The sequence below is a fragment of the Hylobates moloch genome, unplaced genomic scaffold, assembly GCF_009828535.3.
Source record: "Hylobates moloch isolate HMO894 unplaced genomic scaffold, HMol_V3 SCAFFOLD_13, whole genome shotgun sequence".
Classification (NCBI taxonomy): Eukaryota; Metazoa; Chordata; class Mammalia; order Primates; family Hylobatidae; genus Hylobates; species Hylobates moloch.
The window spans coordinates 89,380,678-89,401,679 of NW_026652288.1; the positions used below are offsets into that span (position 1 = coordinate 89,380,678).

The 21,002-nt window shown below is 38.4% G+C and overlaps 1 protein-coding gene across 15 annotated transcripts in view; it reads right to left on the bottom strand.

The window, feature by feature from the left end:
• PEX5L (peroxisomal biogenesis factor 5 like) overlaps nucleotides 1-21,002 on the bottom strand; it is a 789,103-nt gene that overhangs the window by 64,309 nt on the left and 703,792 nt on the right. For all 15 annotated transcript variants that reach the window (XM_058427079.1, XM_058427077.1, XM_058427076.1 and 12 more), the window contains 3 exons: nucleotides 17,421-17,615; nucleotides 12,849-12,972; nucleotides 11,842-11,938 (listed from right to left, as the gene is read on the bottom strand). In XM_058427079.1, coding sequence (XP_058283062.1) covers nucleotides 11,842-11,938; nucleotides 12,849-12,972; nucleotides 17,421-17,615 — 416 coding nt within the window. The remainder of the gene's footprint in view (nucleotides 1-11,841; nucleotides 11,939-12,848; nucleotides 12,973-17,420; nucleotides 17,616-21,002) is intronic.

Consider the following 21,002-nt stretch of genomic DNA (forward strand, 5'->3'; position numbering starts at 1 on the left):
TCTTATTGTCTTGTAGAAAGTTAGCCGATCTTGTATCTAACTAGGGAAACTCATTTTGGCATTTATTTCCCAACTGGCTATATAAAGCCCTGTTCCTCATTGTTTTGCTTTTGCAACCAACTCTATTGTCTTCCCGTTGGTTCCTTCATTAATAAAATAAACAAATAAAAATTTCAAGTGTGGACGCATGGTAAGAAATAAACTTTCTGAGAAACCGAAGAAAATGCAAATAAATGAAAAAATATCCCATGATCATGGGATTAAGAAGAATTAACATTGTTACATTTCCCAAACACTCCCTAAAGCAATCTATAGATTCAGCCCAATTCTTATCAAAATTCCCATGATGTTTTCCACAGAAATAAAAAAAATCATAAAATTTGTACAGACTCACGAGAGACCTTGAATAGCCAAAGCAATCTTGAGCAAAAAGAACAACATTGGAAGGATCACACTACCTGCCTTCAAAATATATTACAAAGCTATAGTGATCAAAATGGCATGATAACAGCATAAAAACAGGCATATAGACCAATGGAACAGAATAGAGAGTCCAGAAATAAACCCATGCATTTATGGTTAATTGTTTTTCTACAAAGGTGCTAAGAATACATAATGGAGAAAGAATAGTGTCTTCCATAAATTGTTCTTGGAAAACTGGATATCTACAGGCAACATAATGAAATTAGACCCTTTTCTCACATTATATACAAAAATCAACTCAAAATGGATTGAAGACTTAAATGTAATACCTGAAACTATGAAACTACTAGAAGAAAACACTGGGGAAATGCTACATGACACTGGTCTGGGCAAAGAATTTGAAAAATATGGCACTAAAAACATAGGCAACAAAAGCAAAATAGGCAAGTGGGATTACATCAAACTCAAAAACTTCCACACAGCAAAGGACATAATCAAGACGATAAAGAGACAACCCTCAGAATAAGAGAAAATATTTGCTAACCATACATCTGATAAGGGGTTAACATCTAAAATATATAAGGAACTTAACTCAATAGCAAGACAACAACTTGATTTAAAAATGGAAAAAGGACCTGAATGGACATTTCTCAAAAGAAGACAGACAAATGGCCAATAGATATATGAACAAAATATTCAACATTACTAATCATAGGGAAATGCAAATTAAAACCACAGTGAGATACCACCTCACACCTATTAGGATGTCTGTTATTGAAAAGATGAAAGATAAGTGTTGGAGAGGATGTGGAGAGAAAAGAACCCTTGTATACTGTTGGTGGAAATACAAATTTGTATAACCATTATGGAAAACATATGAAGGTCCTCAATAAACTAAAAGTAGAGCTACCACATGATCCAACAATTCCACTACTGGGTGTATATCTGATATGGTTTGGCTGTGTCCCCACCAAAATCTCATCTTGAATTCCCACGTGTTGTGGGAGGGACCCAGTGGGAGGTAATTGAATCATGGGGGCAGGTCTTTACTGTGCTGCTCTTATGATAGTGAATAAGTCTCATGGGATCTGATGGTATTATAAGGGGGAGTTTCCCTGCACAAGCTCTTTCTTTGCCTGCTGCCACCCATGTAAGATATGACTTGCTCCTCCTTGCCTTTCACCATGATTGTGTGGCCTCCCCAGCCACATGGAACTCTAAGTCCATTAAACCTCTTTCTTTTCTAAATTACCCAGTCTCGGGTATGTCTTTATCAGCAGTGGGAAAACAGACTAATACAATATCCAAAGGAAATGAAATCAGTATGTCTAAGCAATATTTTAATTCCTGTGTTCATTGCAGCATTATTCACAATAGCCAAGATACAGAATCAGTCTATCGATGGAAGGAAGGGTAAGAAGAATGTGATATATATAGATGATGGAATGCTATTCGGCCTTATACAAGAAAGAAAAACTCATTTGTGACAACATGAATGAATCTAGAGGACAGTGTGTTAAGTGAAATATGCCAAGCACAGAAAGACAAGTACCATGTGATCTCACTTACATGTGGAATCGAAAAAACTTGAACTCATAGAAGCAGAGTAGAATGGTGGTTACCAGGGGCTGGAGGTGAAGGTTGAGAGGTTTGGGAGATGTTGGTCAAAGGATATAAAATTTCAGTTAGATAGGAGGAAAAAGTTCAAGAGATCTATGGCACATTATGGTAACTATCATTAATAACAGTGTATTATATTTTTGAAACTCGGTAAGAAAGTAGATTTTAAGTATTCTCACTATAAAAATAAGTATGTGAGTGAATGCATATGTTAATTAGCTCAACTGAGCCATTTTACAAAGTATATATATTTCAAAACATCATGTTTTACATGGTAATATATAGAATTGTAATTTGTCAGTAAAAAATGAATAAAAAAGGAAAAAACTTTGTGCATTTATATAATGTCATGAATGACCCATGAATGGCAGTAGAGGAAAGTGAAAGCACTAACGTTTTTGTCCCAAAGCAAGTCCTTTTCTTAGCAGGCACTTCTCACCAGTAACGTACAACCTCACTTTCCCGTGAAGCCTGACCTAACAGGACTCCATTACTGTCCTTGGCTTCTTCCCTTCGTCAGTGTTTCATGCACCAGCTGCACTGCGCATGACAGGATGCAAAGGGCACTGGAAGAAGAGAAAAATCTCTCCGAATTCTAGGCTTACAGTTCATAGTCTCTTTACCACTTAAAACAACAAGTGCAAATAGAATCTTACTGTGTAAATGAAATTTTATTTTCATAGTACAGTTACTGTTTAGGGAAGTGTTATTTTCCACATTTTTAGGAAGGCCTTAGATTATCATTAAGAAGAGTGTTATCTATGTCTCATTTTGAAACCATTTCTTTTGCCCAGGGAAGTATAAGATAAATGCCATCAAAGATCAGTAAACACTGAAGGTAAACAGAGGCAGTTTTCAAATTGCGATTAGTATGCAGTTAAAGATCCTGAAAATTTTCTGCAACTTAGCAGTGTGCTCAGACATACAGGTTTAGGATTCAGAATGAAATACAGATTATAACATATGGTAAAGATCAGCCTTCCTTTCAATACAAACTTTTTTTTTTTTAATTTCATCACAGGCAAAAGCTGTGGGAAGATATATATATATATGTAATGCTTATAATCTGGTTATATTGCTTAGTACTTACATAAAGGTATGGTAAACAAAACAACTACACATTACACTCATAAATTTGAGTTGCAGTTGTTTTGACTGCACAGTGATTTCCAAACCTTTGTGGGCATTGGAATCACTGGAAGCCCTTGTTAAAATGCAGATTGCTAGGCCCCACCCCCCAGGGACTCTGATTCAGTAGGTCTGAGGTAAGGCCCAGAATCTGCATTTCTAACAAGTTCTCAGGTGATACTGATGGTGCTAGGCTAGGGAACTACACGGAGAACCTCTGATCTAGATATTGGCATTATGTGTATATAGTTCACAAATGTACTGGAGTTCGCAAATGTACTCTAATGTAGGCATTTCTTTTCTCCTTTGCATGATTTTGAAAAATGCTCCACAGCTATAGCAAGCTCCTGGAAACACCTTGGGTTTACAAATGGCATTTTAATTGGTTTAACTTAATTGGATTGCAGGATATTGCACTCTCCAAAGAAGAAAGCATTAAGTTCCCCTAACTGTTGATCTGAATGATAAGCACTAGGTAAAGAGAGAGAAGAAAGAATTTAACAGATTCTTAAAAGGAATGCTGTATTTTATTTTCTTTATTCAAAATTGTGATTGTGATCAAAATTATAATTTGAAAATTACTATATTTGTGGCTGTGGTTGTTCTAGCAAAACTCTGTTGGCTAACCACAATGGCCATTGTTAATAGCTTCTCATACAATTGCCTTTATATTATTGCTGGAGGAGAAAAAGGAATCTGTTTAACCGTAGAAAAGAAAAATATAACAACTAGCAGACCTTGAGTGACAGAATAACATGGTCATTAAAAGCATACGCTGGAGTCAGATTGCCTGAGGCCAAATCCTGGTTTACCATTTGCTACTACCTGGTGACCTTGGACAAATTACTTAAACTATTTTCATCTGCGAAGTGTATGTTCACATGTCGAGTCCCTATAAGGACTGATTATAACAATTCATGTAAATACACCATACATAGGATATATTACGTGCTTAATACAACTTTGCTTTCATTATTATCTTTCTGGTTAGTGCCTATCAGGTGTGACTTTTAGAGTACTTTTGTTTAGTGGTTGGTGGAGACTAGTTGGAGTCTTATACTAGAATAGATCATTTAAACACTTTCTTCATTGAAATACTCAGGATTTTTTTTTTTCTTAAACAGTCAACAAACATTTGTCATTGAAAGTACACACGGCCGGGCGCGGTGGCTCACGCCTGTAATCCCAGCATTTTGGGAGGCCGAGGGGGATGGATTGCCTGAGCTCGGGAGTTTGAAACCAGCCTGGGCAACATCGTGAAACCCCGTTTCTACTAAAAACACAAAAAATCAGTCGGGCGTGGTGGCTGGCACCTGTAATCCCAGCTACTCGGGAGGCTGAGGCAGAAGAATTGCTTGAACCTGGGAGGCAGATGTTGCAGTGAGTCGAGATCGCGCCACTGCACTCCAGCCTGGGCGACAGAGCAAGACTCTGTCTCAAAAAAAAAAAAAAAAGAAAAGAAAATACACACAAAAACTGTCCCTTGTATGTAAAGGAGCCAATTCCTAGAGCTTTGTACAAGGCATGGCAGCATATAGTCCCCATCTCCCTTCAACTACGAAATTCTATGTTGAAGAACATTGAGGCAAATAAGTGCTGATCTGTGAACAGTCTATTATCAGGCAAAACTAAAAACTATTATTGAAACTAGTTTTAAAGATGATCCAGAATAAAATTTTGGGTTTTTTTCCTGCCCTTTGATTAACTTCAGCTGCTACTTCCACATTGTTAAATTTGATTAGTTGTTTTCCTCTTTTGTTGGGATCCCTTATTTCTCCGCTTCCACTGTGTACAGGTTTCCTACTGTGCTGGAAGTGGTCTTTCAGATTTCTTTCCTGCCTGCCTGCCTTCTTTCTTTCTTCCTGACTTCCATCTTTGTTTCATTCTCTCATTAATCACTCACTGTGTGTGGCCTGGAGGGAAAAAGCCATGATGAAGTGGCTTCTGTACTGTATTCCAGCAAACAAAATTATTAATATTGATAGTGTATCTAATTGTTTCTGTTAGACACAAAGATTTCAACTTTAGTCTAACTCGTCTTTCCAACTTTTTCCTTGCCTTGCGGAGAGTAGACATTCGAACACATTTGTTGAGCTGAAAGGGAATGAAACAGAAGCCATCAATACTTCTAAAAGTAAGGGCTTGAGAATCATTTTGGAAGAGGAAGGCACAAAATTGTGTATGGCCTGAAATCAGATGACAATCCTAATTTATTTTACAAAGATTCTGGAATAAAGGGATACACATTCTTTAAAATTACTTAATCATATCAACCCCGTAAAAGTAAGTAATAATCAGAGTTTGCAGTGAGAAGGGAAATTGTGAATTATCTCTGGTGGATAAGCATGATGTGGCTGAAAGGAGGTGGTCTGTAGTTAAGAACAAATGCTTTATTATTTATTTATTTCTTCTTCTTCTTCTTTTTTTTTTTTTTTTTTTTTTAGAGATGGGGTTTTACCATGTTGCCCAGGCTGGTCTTGAACTTCAGAGCTCAAGGATCTGCCTGCCTCGGCCTCCCAAAGTGCTGGGATTATAGGCATGAGTCACCTCACCCAGCCCAATAACAAAGGCTTTAGGAACTAATGGGTTGATTTGAATCCTGGATCCTTTCCTCTTTAGCTGTGTCACCTGGGGAAAATTTTGCTCTCTAAGATGTATTTTTCTTCTGTGAAATGGGGATTATATTAACTCCCAAAGTTATTGTAAGAATTTCAAATAATATATAAAAATATAATCTCATTACACATAGGAAGTAGGTATGCGATAAATAACAGCTACTAACATGCATTTCCTTTTACATTACTCCTTTAGAAATTTAGAAAACATACCTGCACTTAAGGTTTAAATTGCTCTGGTTTGGGATTGAAGGAAATCAAAATGTTTTACTCCAAAATATATTTCTTTGACATAATCTGAAGTGGCCCTGCAAAGCTGTCTTTTGTTGGGGAAATTCGCATCTGTAGATCTGTAGAGAATCTGTATTAATGCAACCAGCACTTCCTTTGCCCAGATCTAGGAAAGATTAACTGAGAGTCTGACACCTTTAAAGGACTGAAAGGAAACATTTACCAGCTATTCTCTCTGAGACTCCTACCTGCCAGAGGCTTCATCTATATGATAAGGCCCCCTTTGCTAGCCAAGCTTCTTCCTTTCTCCCTCCCATAACCTGTCCTGCAACCAAAACCTGCTTTTGCCCATGCTCTGAGCCCATATTCTCTCTGCAACCTCAAGATGGTATATAAGCTTCTGTACCTCATTGGGGGGTTGGGTCTTCGTTCCGAGGGCTCCTGTGTATACACGTTAAGAACATTTGTATGCCTTTTCTCCTACTAATCAATCGGCCTCACGTCAGTGGTTTTTCAGTGAACCTTTAGCGGACCAAGGGCTTTGGTCCCGTCAGGATATTGCCAACATTTAAATTGTTCTGGTTTGGAATTAAGACTATGTGAATGGAAGCATTTGCTGTGCCAAAGTCAGCAAAATCAGTGAGTTACAAAATTGTGACTTGGCACTTGGAGAACTGGCTGCTGCACATCCCAGTAAAATCTAACTGAGGTCTGCAAAAGCCTGTCTTGGAGCTCCCCTTCCAAGTGTCCAAATCCAAAAAGGCTTGAACCATCAGTCTCCAGCAGAAGCTGAATTATTTTTCTTTTGCCTCACTGATCACTATCTTAACCTATTTGTGGAGAAAGGTAATTTTATATTATTTTCTGTGTTTTTCTTAATTCTTCAAGTGTTTTCTAATTTTTCGGGATATATGACTTTTAAAAACAATTAACTCCAGGGAATATTAGTTACACAGTTTGGGTAAGTGTCAAGAAACCTTATTCTTAAAAACACAGAGATTATATAATTTATTATCACCTCCAGTCACTCTGATTAGTGTATGGTTGGGGATCAGAAAAATGGTACCCCAAAACATGGCACTTGGACCTGCCGGGTACTTTGAACTAAAGAGGCAGCCTCAGAACCAAGGTGTCTCTGACCTTCGCCCATTCCCCTGTCTCTCGCCCCTCTGCCTCCCCTGAAGCACAGGTAGGGACTTTCTCTGAAGTTCCCAGAAGAGATGCAATCTCCTTAGAAAAGATTAACTCCCAGGAAGGAACACCAGAGTTGGCACCACACCAACTCAGTTAAAGATCCTGAAACTTTTCTGCAATTTAGCAGTGTGCCCAGACTTGCTGGTTTAGGATTGAGAATGAAATACGGATTATAACACATGGTAAAGATCAGCCTTCCCAATATGGCTTTTGTTATATATAGATATCTATATAAATCAACTTCTTACATATTTTAAGTTCAGCCTAAAGATTTCTCTGTACATAGTGAGCTATAACCTAAATAGAAGTGTAAACAGACTGTAACCTACTGTTGTGCCAATCATGGAGTTTTGGCTGATCGAAGGGGACTCAGATGAACTTTACCAGGCTGAAACTTCCCCCACAGGGTTGACAAGAATTGCATGCCAGGTTCTGGACAGAAATATGGTGATAATTAAGCATAAATAAGGCTGCGCTTTGTCCCACTTGCTTGTGGCTAATAGTCACATAGCAGTAGATACTGACAATGTATATCTTCATCGTTCCTATAGACAGGATCTCTGACATTCAAATAATAAAGCTTTTGTTTAAGGATCATTAAGATGTTTTTCAGACCCTGAATTCCAGCAACCAGTTTGAAGACCCTCACAGATGAATGGGATCAGCATGAGAACACAGCTTCTTTATCTCTCTGTCCTATAGCTTCACTCTGCACTCTTCAACCAATTAATGATCTCCACACTTCTGCCCACTCCAAGACCCTTAAAAACCCTAGCCCCAAACTCCTCGGGGAGATGGATTTGAGGTTTCCTCCCATCTCCTTGTTGGGTGACACTGTGATCAAACCTCTTTCTCTGTTGCAACTTGGTGTCTTGGCTAACTGACTTGCATTGGGTGATGAACCTATTACAGTTACAAGGCTATTGTCTGTTCTTAAGGCCCCTTCATTTCCCCTAAAAGTCATTTACTCTTCCTCTAAGAGTACCATCGTTCCCTACTTTCCTCTCCTCTATGAAGAGGATATTTAGGCTCCAAGCATCTGGCCCTTCCCTGAGTTTCATACTTTGTGTGACTCTCCACATGCTTCCACATCAATCTGTTTGCATGCCTTTCCTCCTGTTAATCAGTTTGGTTTGTAGACTCAAATTCTCTAAACTTCCAGAGGTGGAAAGAAAGTTCCTTTTATCCCTACAGCATTCAAAACACTATTTGAAAGAGGCTAGACTATGTTTTTCCTTTTCCTCATCTTATAAAGAAAATTTGAAAACATTAGTTCTTCACATTGTGAGCTTCCATTTTCTTTGTGATTCTGAAATACAATTTTTAAAGGAATTTTGTAAATAGGTCTTCACCTGTTGGGTCACTGCCTTATATAATTTATGTTGGCTTGAGAGAGAAGAAAACGTCTCCTTGATTTTCCTATGAACCATTTGAGTTATACTTTTTTTTTTTTTTTTGGCTGAGTCTCGCTCTGTCACCCAGACTGGAATGCAGTGGCACAGTCTTGGCTCACTGCAACCTCTGCCTCCCAGGTTCAAGCAATTTTCATGCCTCAGCCTCCTGCATAGCTGGGACTACAGGCATGCGCCACCAGGCCTGGCTAATTTTTGTATTTTTAGCAGAGATGGGGTTTCACCATGTTACCCAGGCTGGTTTCGAACTCCTGACCTTAAGTAATCCACCCACCTTGGCCTCCCAAAATGCTGGGATTACATGCGTGAGCCACCACACCTGGCCCCATCTGAGTTATACTTTTAAGGTGAATTTTTATACCACCTTCATGATTTTATCTATATAAGTGGTTCATAGATTAAAAGACAAAATATTTATTTATGCTTCTAACAGTATATTGTTAAATCAACTCCTTACATATTTGAAGTTCAGCCTAAAGATTTCTCTGTACATAGTGAACCATAACCTAAATGGAGATGTAAACAAACTGTAACCTACTCCTGTGCCAATCACACAGTTTGGGCTGATCAAAGGGGGGCAATTGTTCAAACCGTGTTCAAATAAGGCAAATGCCAAGCTGTAACCAATACGGCTGTTTCTGCTCCTCGCTTCAGTTTTCTAGACATCACTTTCCTTTTACTTTCTGTAAATCTTCCTCCCCGTAGCTTCACTGGAGTCTTTCTGAGCCTACTCTGGCTCAGGAGGCTGCCTGATTCGTGAATTGTTCTTTGCTCAGTAACTCTGTTAAGTTTAATTTGGCTAAGGTTTTTCTTTTCTTTCTTTTTTTGAGACAGGGTGTTGCTCTGTCTCCCACGCTGGAGTGCACTGGCTCAATCTTAGCTCACTGTAGCCTCTGCCTCGCGGGCACAGTCATCTTTCTACCTCAGTCTCTTGAGGAGCTGGGGCTACAGGCTTGTGCTATCATGCCCAGCTAATTTTTGTGTTTTTTGTAGAGACAGGGTTTTGCTATGTATCCCAGGCTGATCTCAAACTCCTAGGCTCAAGTGATCTACTTGCCTCGGCCTACCAAAATGTTGGGATTACAGGTGTGAGCCACTGTGCTCAGCCAGATTTTTCTTTTAACATCTTTTTGTCTTTTATTACAAGTAGATTGATCAGGTTATTCTCCTACTGCTTGAGTGACTTGGTGTTTCAGATCTATTAAGTCCCAAATTCATGAAATTTTCCTAATTTAACCATAGGCTGAAATTAAAACTAGGAGATTATGAATTTCCTTAGTTTAGGCAAATCTGCATAAGTAAACGTGCAATGTTTTAAAAAAACAAATAAAGAGTAAATTCTTTACAATAATTGATAACTCTCTAAAAGGATTCATTAAGATTTATCCAGATAGAAAACTCTCAGGTGCATTTTAAACTATGTTTTGGAGACAATATAGAAAATTTTCTAAAGTACTTTGTCTTTGTTTAAGGTAAGGTGTACTGATGGGTAAGAGGAAGGACAGTTTGGTGGGATGAAATCAGACGACCAGCAGGAGAGTTGGAGTCACTGGAATAATAAGATAAATGCATCCTGGGTCTCTATGGCACCTCAGCTCCTTGTAGAACAGCCTACCTATGCCAAGTCTCACCCGCTTTAGAAACAAACTTTTTATTGCTACATTAAATTGTTCCAAGAATTCCAGTTTATGAAACCGTACCAATCACTTTAGCTGAGCCTAAATCTCTACTGTACTTATCAAGAAATATTTTTCTGATATAGTCAGTGCTATAAATTTCCTTTTAAAAATACATTTAGAGTGAGCACCAAGGAAAAAACTACATTTTCATGCTACATTTACAATTCATTGAGGTTTGCAGAGCTATTTGTTCAGGAAGTTAGTGGACTTGTTTCCCAGCTAAGATCTGGGAGCAGTAATCGTCCTCTCTTGTGGAGGGTCAGGTGTTTGTAGGGGGTGCTGCTGGTGGCTTAGAAAAGTTTCCAGAGGCCTTCTATTTGCTGAAGATTTCCTCTCTGTCTGTCTCCTACCTCTCTCTGCCACTTACTAGTTGTGGGTCCACAGACAAGTTTCTTCAGCTCACTGTAACTTAGTTTCACTGTCTATAAAATTGGACTTACCTGATCGAGTTCTTTAACAGAAAAAAATGAGCTAATATGTAAGAAGTCCTTATAGCACTCAATAATATCTGCTATTATTATAATTATCTGTTTATTTCACCTCAGATAGTATATTTCCTCTTGGTTTCAACATCTAGTAAGCTCAAGAAAATTTCTCTTGCTCATTTTATTACACTTATTTTCCTTAAACACTGATTCTCATCTCAACGAGATTGTAGAATGCATGAATTTGGATGCACACAAATTATGATATCTTTGTGGTTTTAGATCAAGGCCTTTACAAGTGTTCAAGGGAATGAAAAGATTGAGACTGATTTTGGCCTTCTTAGAACCATAGGAGATATGGTCTTAATCACAGGAGATAACTAGTTATAAAACAGCTAGCTAAACTGGACTTAACATTCAAGTCATGGACAGACAGACCTGGTTCACACCCTACTTCCACCAGTGATTTAGCTGAGTGTCCCAGGAAAATGTGCTTGACGTCACTGAGACTAAAGAGTATCTTTAAAGTGAGGTTAATAATAATTCACAGGATTATTTGAGTATTATATATAACACTTAAAAAACATATGTAAAGTCCCTGATACTTAGTAGCACTCATAAATAGTAGCTCTTATCATCATCATCATGACTCCTAATACTATAATAATATATTTCTCAGCATGACATTTATTTTAATGTGACAGTCAGGGTACCAATGTGTAGTATATTCCACGGGGCATAGATGTGAATGAACACTCAAGATGTAATTTCCTCTCCATTGAGTTCTGTTATGTAAATAGTGCTAATAATAGAGTAGAACAGATTTTATATTACAAAATAATAGAACAGTAAATGGTAGAACAAGGAAAAACTGCTAAGTACACAGTGAATTCATTAACACATTTTCCAGCCAAATGTGTAGATATACATATATATATACACACACCTATATTTCAGCTATTTTAAGCATTGAGATAGCTACTGAATGAAACAGCACATGAAACGCAATGTACAAAAAATACTTCAAACTTTTTGTACAAAATGAAAATAAAACATTTATGCTATACACTATATATAGAGAAAGATGTGTTCATTGAATAATCAGTTTTGTTACCTGAGTTGGAGCCACTAATTCCAATTCTGAAGCCGACTCAGAGTTGAGGGCGCTTTTTCCACCACTCAGTTCTGGTTGAGATCTGTGTTCTGAGGACCTATAAGGGATGCATTAAGGAAATCAAATGTACACTAGAAACAAATTAAGCTATAAATCCAGCCAAGAAACTAGGTAATTTGGATCATTGAAAGCCATGATGTCAAAGCTCTCATCAAAATTCTGATGATAGAGATAAGTTTCGTGTATTTCTATTATAATGGCCACTTTTAGAATGTAAGAGGCTACAATGTGCTAGGTGTTATTATCTTCGATTAAAAATTCAGTTCAATTATGGGCAAAAAGTAAATAAATGCAGTACCATTTTTGTTACAGAAAATTCTGTTTCATAACAAAATTATGATTTTTTTTTTTTTTGGTGGGGGAAGAAACTTCCCAAAAAGTGTCTCAGGAGAGATTTTATCTTTATATAGAATTTGAAATGTCATGATAAGTGGAGATGTGGGAGGGCAGTAGGAGATGGAAGCTGGACACTGCCCTTTAGGAAGCTTCAAAAATATGGTACAACTCAGGTGGCCAGATTTTCTCATAAGCATCCATGCATTATTCTTAATTATTTGATTATCTGATAGTGGATGATTGAGCAAACCAAAAAAGGTACCTGCGTAGCTGCAAAAATTTAACTATTATTTAATATATTGAATATTCTCATGTATATACACATATACACCTATTTTTACTAATCAGCACAGTTACACATTCAGAACATCATTAACAATGTTGAATTATGAATCTCTCAAAATGCTTATTGACTGAGTTGCATTAATTTTTGACAGCTGAGATGAAATAATTCGAGTTGGTAGAAGCCACAGTAATTGGTATTGTTATATAGGGGTTACATGTGATGTCAAGTATCTGGATTGACTTAACTCATTGGCTATTTCAGTGCCTCAGTGCCACTCATAAAGTTGATACATAAATGGCCGTTTTCGGGTATTAAAATATCTTACCATAAGAGCTCTTTTGATCCGGTTCTAGATGAGGATGATTTTCTCTCTGCCATTGGATGTCCCTTGGTATTTCGATCTCCATGAAACTTAACATCGTCCCATTTTTCCAGTTGTGTTTGAATATCTAGTAAGTACAGAGGAAGCAGGTGAGGCAGGTGGCGGTGGGGTGGGTGTGGAGGGGGTAGTGGGGTGGGGGTGGAGCATGTGGTGCAGAGAGAAAAAGAGAGATTAATTAAGATTGAAAAATCTTATCCAAGGGAGCTTTATTCAACCGATGTTCCCAAGCCCCAAGATCAACCTTTATCTTTTCAATGTTGCATAAAAATTAAAACTTGTGCAGCTAAATAGAAATCTCCTATTAAGATAAATTGCATTGCTTTTACAGTTAAAGCAATCAAGTTGTTTGACCTGAATTTATTTCTGAATCTGTGTACATTCTGAATCTTGTATATGAGCCTGTGCGAGCTGGTGTAGAATGTACATCTGGAGCACTACTCTATCAGTCTCTGGCTAAAGCGGGGGCTTGGGGCATTGCTGGCATGATTCCAGAAAGAAATTTTCTTTAAAGAGATGAGCTTCAGTGTTAAAAGGAGGTGGGAATAAATCAGAACGCTTTCATAGCTTTTGAATAAAGCATGTAATTTTTCACCAAAAGGAGGGAATTTATAATGGGGGAGAGAGAGAAAGGAGGCAATGAGGACAGCCAAGGGAATGCTGGAACCATTTTATCCCTGTGTATTAGTTCTTACAGATAAAAAATCTGGCTGGATTCTCTCTTATTAACAGGTGTGTGGCTGTGAATAAACCACTGAAACAATCTTGGGGTTCAGTTTTTTAGTTTATAAAAAGATCGGGCCAGGTGGCGGTGGCTCACGCCTGTAATCCCAGCACATTGGGAGGCAGAGGTGGGTAGATCACCTGAGGTCAGGAGTTCAAGACCAGCCTGACCAACATGGTGAAACCCCGTTTCTACTAAATACAAAAAAATAAATGAACGGGGTGTGGTGGTGCATGCCTGTAATCCCAGCTACTTGGAAGGCTGAAGCAGGAGAATTGCTTGATCCTGGGAGGTGGAGGTTGCAGTGGGCCCAGATTGCACCACTGCACTCCAGCCTGGGCAACAGATCAAAACTCTGTCTAAAAAAAAAAAGATCAATTTGCAGTTGATGTTCTCTAAGGTCTTTTTTCCCCTTCTTTTTAAAAACTGTGGTAAAAAATATATAACAAATTGACCATTTAAACCATATTTTAGTGTACAATCCAGTAGCATTAGTACATTCACACTGTTGTGTAACCATCACCACTATTCATCTCCAAAATTTCTCATCATTTCAAACTGAAACTCTACTCATTAAACACGAACTCCTCATTCCCCCTCCCCCACAAACCCTGGTAACTTTTATTCTACTTTCTGTCTATATGAATTTGACTACCGTAGGTACCTCATGCAAGTGGAATCCTCCAATCCAGGTTTATTATTCCTTATGCAAAATGCTTGGGACCAGGAGTGTTTCAAATTTGGGATTTTTTTTCTTGGTTTTTGGAATATTCGCCTATGTCATAATGAGATATCTTGGGGCTGGGACTCAAATTTAAACACGAAATTCAATTATGCTTCATACACACCTTATGCACATAGCCTGAAGGTAATTTTATAAAGTATTTTAAATAATCTTATGCATGAAACAAAGTTCTGACTGTGACTTATCACACGAAGTCAGGTGTGGAATTTTCCACTTACAGATTTTGACAGATTTTGGAGGATTTCAGATTTTCGAATTAGGGATGCTCAACCTGTACTTGTCCTTTTGTGCCTGGTTTACTTCACTTAGCACAATATCTTCAAGGTTCTTCCATGTTGTAGCATGTAAGTTATTCCTTTCCAAGGCTGAATAAGTTCATTGTGTGTATATACCACATTATGTTTATCCATTCATCTCATGATGGGTTTCAGTTGTTTTCACCTTTTTACTATTGTGAATAACACTGCTATTCTTAAAGGTGCTTTTAAACTAAGTACTTTTACAACTTTTTCATAGGACCTTTTCTCAGAAGCAAAGAAATAAATGTTCATCATTTGCATGCTTATTGTGTTATATTGTAATATATCAATATATTCTTTTTTTTAAGACAAGGTCTCACTCTGTTGCCCAGGCTGAAGTGCTGTGGTGCAGTCACAGCTCACTGCAGCCTCAATCTCTTGGGCTTAAGCAATCCTCCTGCCTCAGCCTCCCAAGTAGCTGGGACTACAGGCTTATGCCACTATGCCAGGTTAATTTTTAAAATTTTGTAGAGATGGGATCTCACTATGTTGTCCAAGCTGGTCTCAAAACTCCTGGCTTCAAGCACTCCTCCTGCCTCAGCCTCCCAAAGTGCTGGAATTACAGATATAAGCCACTGCACCTAATCAATGTATTAATATATTTTTATCTAAATCTATAAATGTTATTAACTTATTTGTACAACTGAATAAACCTAGATGGTGAGGAAATAGTAGAGATAGGTATAAAATTTCCCTTCAAAGACAGACCTCAAAGAGGGATGGCAGGGGAGAAGGGTTCCTGTGTATGCCACTAATTTGAACAATGGCTTGGTTCTCTTTCCTTTCTTTACAATCTATCCCTGGGAGAGCTCATCTACACCCATGGTTCCAATATCCATTCATACACAGGCTTCTGACTTACAAATCTCCATTTCCTACTCAGTTCTTTTTCTCCAGTTCTAGACCTATATACTTAACAGTCTAATGGAGGTATCCACAGAGAAGTCCCATAGTTTCAGGTTCAAAGCTGAACTCAATAGTTCACTCCTGCCCCTCTTCCATCTTTTATTATGGAGCCTGGCACGTTCTACATGTCCCCATTGCTCACATATACATATTATCTTTGTTTCCAAGTCTTGTTTTAATATTTTTTGGAACCTGTCTCTCTCTTTCTCATTATCCCCCTTGTCACTATTGGATCTCTGTACTGGTCTCCTTGCCTCTATTCCTTTCTCCATAAATCCACCAGAGAAGGATTTTTCTAAAATAGAAACTGTTGCTGTCATTCCTCTTAGCAGAACCCTTTAAACATCATCCCTCCTCCCCCAGTCTTAAGTGCATGACATCCAAGGATTCCTATGATCTCACCACTAGTGATTTTCAGTCTTTTTCTCCCACTATTCTACCATCCTTGAGTACTATTGAAATACGTATATTTACTTAAAAAGACATCTTTCCGTGTTTATCTATTTGGGTGTGAATCCCTTTCCTTTCTGCACCAGTGATATCCTGCCCTGTTCTCCCCACCTTTCTCCTGATCTATCTTGAATCTGGCAAATTCCTATGCATTCCTCAAACCTCAGCTCACATAGTACCTCATGTAAGACACCTTCTCCCACTGGCTGGGGAAATGGCATGATGAGGAGGCCCATGTAGTAACTGATCTGGGTTTTCTTTCATTGCTACATATAGTTAATATTTTATTATAATCATTTAATCATTTTTCTATCTCCCCACTAGCCTGTAAATTTGCTAAGGCACAGAGAGCTTATATTATTTATCTTTGTATTCCTAGCACATAGTATGTGCTGGGAATATGGTAGATACTCAGATAAATGTTTGCTGAACAAATGAATAAATTAATTCATGACCACTGAACATGTACATATCATAGTATAAGTGATTTCATACATATATCCCATTTATTCCTCACAGCCTTATGGATAAGCTATAAATATGATCTCCTTATGAAAGTATATACAATATTCACCTCCCCACACATATACATACATACACACACAGCAGTCAGTCACAGCCGGGGAAGATTCATGTTCCTCTTGGCTTTCTAAGATACCTGTCACTGTTCTTTCTCTTGAGAAAGGAGAGCTTAATGTGTCTGATTCCAGGAGCTGAGAATTAAGCTGTCCTTTCTCAGAGGAGGTAGACTACAGTGGAGAACATGGGCTTTGAGGTTAACTAGAACTAGGCTCAAATTTCAGCTCTTCCTCTTATAAACTATGAGCTCTTGGGCAAATTGCTTAAATTTTGAAACTTGGTTCCTCAGATGTTTCAAAGAGTTGTGATAATTTAATGAGATAATATATGTAAGTAATGTACTGTAGTTCCTAGGCATTGTAACCCACCATCAAATGGTAGCTGTTATTATTGTATTGCATGTATTCCCAAACACGTTTGTTACATACTGTTTCATCTGGCTGCCCCTGGGCCTTGCATTAGAGTTGGTTACTCACAAGTCCCTCTTTCTCGTCCTGGACTGAGTGCTCCTACAGAGCAAGATGCACATTTTATCTTTATTTGTAACTTTAGTGCCTAACCTGGCACCCAGCACCCATCTATAACTCAATATTTGTGGGTTGAATAAATAAATGAATCAATCAGTTACGCAAAGTTGAGCTCCCCAATTGCTATACAGTTCAAGCTCAAAAGAAGCTATGTCCTGTCCAGTTTCCACCATGGAATGCCTTTTCTACCCCGTTGTTCTCTGTTTAATGCCATTAGTGGAAATTTCCTCTTGTATCCACACCAGCAGAGCAAGGTTGAGCATCCATAGCCAAAAGCGATTGCCTTACCTAGATCTAAGGATGAAGTCTCCGGGACTCTGAGAGGCTGGCCTCTCTGCTCAGCATCCGTGCTGATGAGGTCAGATCCATCGGCCTTTTTCTTGAGGGATGAGGTTTTTGATGAGGGCTCTGACTTCTTGGCTTTGGTTTGGGTTTGAGAGACTGGTTCACTCAGGTCGAGGAGATCTAAGCCAGTGGTCAACACTACCAGAAATGGAAGAGGTTAAGATAAGCCCATTTACTACTCTGAAATTATTTTTTTAAAATAGGTTTCAGTTGGGTACAGAAAGATTTTATGTTTGTAAGATAGGTTAGAATAAAATTAAGTTAGCTCATCATTGATTTATAGAGACAGCTTATTAGACTGGGATGTTTGCTGCATGTTATTCTTATATTTGGTATGGCACAAATTGGTAAGAAAGGACTTAGACCAGTCTCAGCAATGATGAAGCTTTGAATGAAATTAAAATGATCAAACTGAATCTGAGTTCAGGTGCTATTTACTTTATTGCTTTGCTTTATTTATACTGAAGGTTATTTTAAATTGCAGTTTCCCAGAGAGGAGTCAATCTATCATATTCAGAGATTTAGTGAAGGTTTTGAATGTCTTTGTGTTTTAATTTTAAACAATAAAGTATATGGGGTATAAAGCAATGCTGTTTAATCATCTTTTATTTAATTAAGCAGTTCAATCAGAAAATGGCATCCTGTTTGGGTTCACCCAAGAGAGGTATTTTATAATCCATAGTTGATGAATAGGTACACATGTTAATGCCTTTGCTGTTTAGTATGCAAATCTAAATTTCAATGTAACTAACTATAAAACTGTTACACTTTTACTTCTTAGCAGGTTGATTACATTGCATTAAATACTCTAAGGAAAGCAGAAATAATAACTTGTTCAAATGCAAATTAGGCAAATGAGAATTAAAAAAGCAAGTTTTATAACCTTAGCCTCTTCTTTCTTTTACAGTGCACGTAACCAGCGTTTGACTAGCTCATTGTGAGAAATAGAAAATTCAAATTAGAGAAGGTCCCTACAGCTCTACCTCTCCACCAGTCGCTGCTGTTTCACTGGCCCTGGCACCACATTGGAGAGACTAGCTTCTGAGCTTCCTGGCCTGGAATCTCTTCACCCAGCTCCCTTAGGAAAGCCACAGAAAGACCAAGAAACTACTTGCATTAACCCTTTGTGGCAGTCTACAACAATGACTGCAGCACTCCTCTTTAATCGCCAAGCTCTTCCTCTAGGTGGGGGATGGATTTTTGCTGATGTCTCAATACTCTTCTGTCTGCTTCTCCCTTGTACTCAAGGCAGGGCCCGGGCTCCATTGAACTCAAAACCCGGATTTCTTTAGTAGTGCACGGACTTCATGAGCTAACCATTCCTATGGGATCTTTAGGATGGTGTGTCAAACTTTACTCTTAATAATCTTGTTTTCTGATTCCAATTCCAAGTCACAGTGGTTGGATGTTGTTGGTGAAGTGGAAACATCTGGCTCCGTCACGGCTTAGTGTGTGACTCGAAGTAGTTTCTTGACCTTTCTGAGTTTCGGTTTCCTCATAATGGGGAATTAATTGTCTTTTAGGGATAAGATGAAGATTAAATGATCTAATGTATGTAAAGTGCCAGGCATACAATAGGTACTCAATAAATGTGATTTCCATTCTTTTATAGCCAATTTGTGATGTTTTTCTATCCTTTTTGTGTTGTTGTTGATGTTCTCCTATTTTCACTGTTCCTTTTTATTTGAGACAAGAATCAGATCCATACACTGACAGAAAGAGAAAATGCTACTGGGAATAAAACTGAAGATGAGACAAAGATATTGGTTCTACAGAGGATCCTATGAAGTAAATTTATCATAAAGTGGCCCGAAAGTGTCAGCTTATCTCAACAGAATCTTCCTGAGGCAAAAGGAACCATTTCCCAATGCTAAGATGCCCTGAGATAGGAGGGATGTTTTGTGGCTAGGAAGTACTTGAATGTGGAGGGAAAGAAGTGGCATTCAGAACTAAGCTGCCTGGCTTTATGTCTAAAATGTAAGCATGGCAGACAGCCAAAACAGGCAAGAATGCCTCACACTTTATATCCACTGAACGGTCAAATAGAAATTTCCAGACTACTATTACATTGGCAAGGAGTCTAGGCCCGATGTGATGTCCTTATAATGGAGGAAAGGAAATTGATGACAGAATATAGAATGCCATATACATCTTTTTATTAGTTGTACAAACAATTAAGAGTTAGTCACTTGCTCCTAGACTTTCAGAAGCAAATTATAAAATTGTCTACTTGAACATAGGAAGTACATTTGTTAAGGAATAACAGCTGGCAAGTGCTAATTTAATTCTATATCTTCTTCTCACATTCACAATAAATGAATTACTAAAAGGGTGAACTGTGAATTCAAACTTGGCTCAGTAAGGTTCTTTCCCCCTCCAAAGTGTCCTGGGCACTTCCTGTATTTGTTCTGAGCTCTTTGTCCCTTTGTTCTTTTTCTTGCAAATGTGAAACAAATGCTTGGCATACACAAAAGGCCTAATTGGTTACCTAGCTGATGAAGAAGGTGGCTTGGAGGTCGAATGGCCAGCTTTGAAGCTGGGAAAGTCCCTGCAGAGTACGTTTTCAAAAGGAGAGAAGGGTGGGTGCAGCCTTTCACTCTCTGGAGAAAGATAAATCACATTTTAGCATGTGTGTGTCCTTCAGTTAAGATTTAAAAGTAAGAATCTTATTGCTCCACACATGCTTCAAAGACAGCCTTGGTATGGTAGGCAGTGTCTGCTCTGCTGATTTCTTAAATCTTATTTTAAAGATTCTTCAGGCACATGAAGTTTTGGATTTCAGTATCTGCGTGCTTAAATTAAGAGCATACACTGGTGAGGTGTGGTGGCTCACGTTTGTAATCCCAGAGCTTTGGGAGGCCAAGGCAGGAGGATCGCCCGAAGCCAGGAGTTTGAAACCAGCCTAGGCAATATAACAAGATTCAGTCACTACAAAACAATTAAAAAAATAAAAAAAAATTAGCCAGCAGTGATGGCTATCACCTGTAGTCTCAGCTACTCGGGAGACTAGGTGGGAGGACTGCTTTAGCCCAGAAGTTTGAGCCAGCCTGGGTGACAGAGTAAGACCCTGTCTCTAGTAAAAGGGAGCACAAAGGATAATCTCCTCTTACAATCAACGTGAAAAGTGTGTGCATGTGTGTATCCACATGTGTGTGTATGCGTGTGTTAGTGTAGATCTAAGAAAATACCTTCTGGGTGTAATCTTATTGTCACATATGCAGACTTTTCTCATGGACCACATGTCAGTCACCACTCACAGCTTCACAGGCTGTGGGATCCCACTGCCCAGAGGATGTCATTGACTTCACTTCTATTTGCTGTGGCAGGGGGATTTCCAGCTCAGTTGCTTCTGAGCAGGCTATGTTTTGCCAGTCACCCTTGTAGCACTTTGTCCTGTCTTCTTCACTTTAGTTCAGCTAATCTATTTTGGTGTCTTGATGTTCCGTGAATATTGTGCATAAAATAAGGCAGCACAGGACAGTGGTTAAGACTGTCTGAGTTTGACTGAGTGCGGTGGCTCATGCC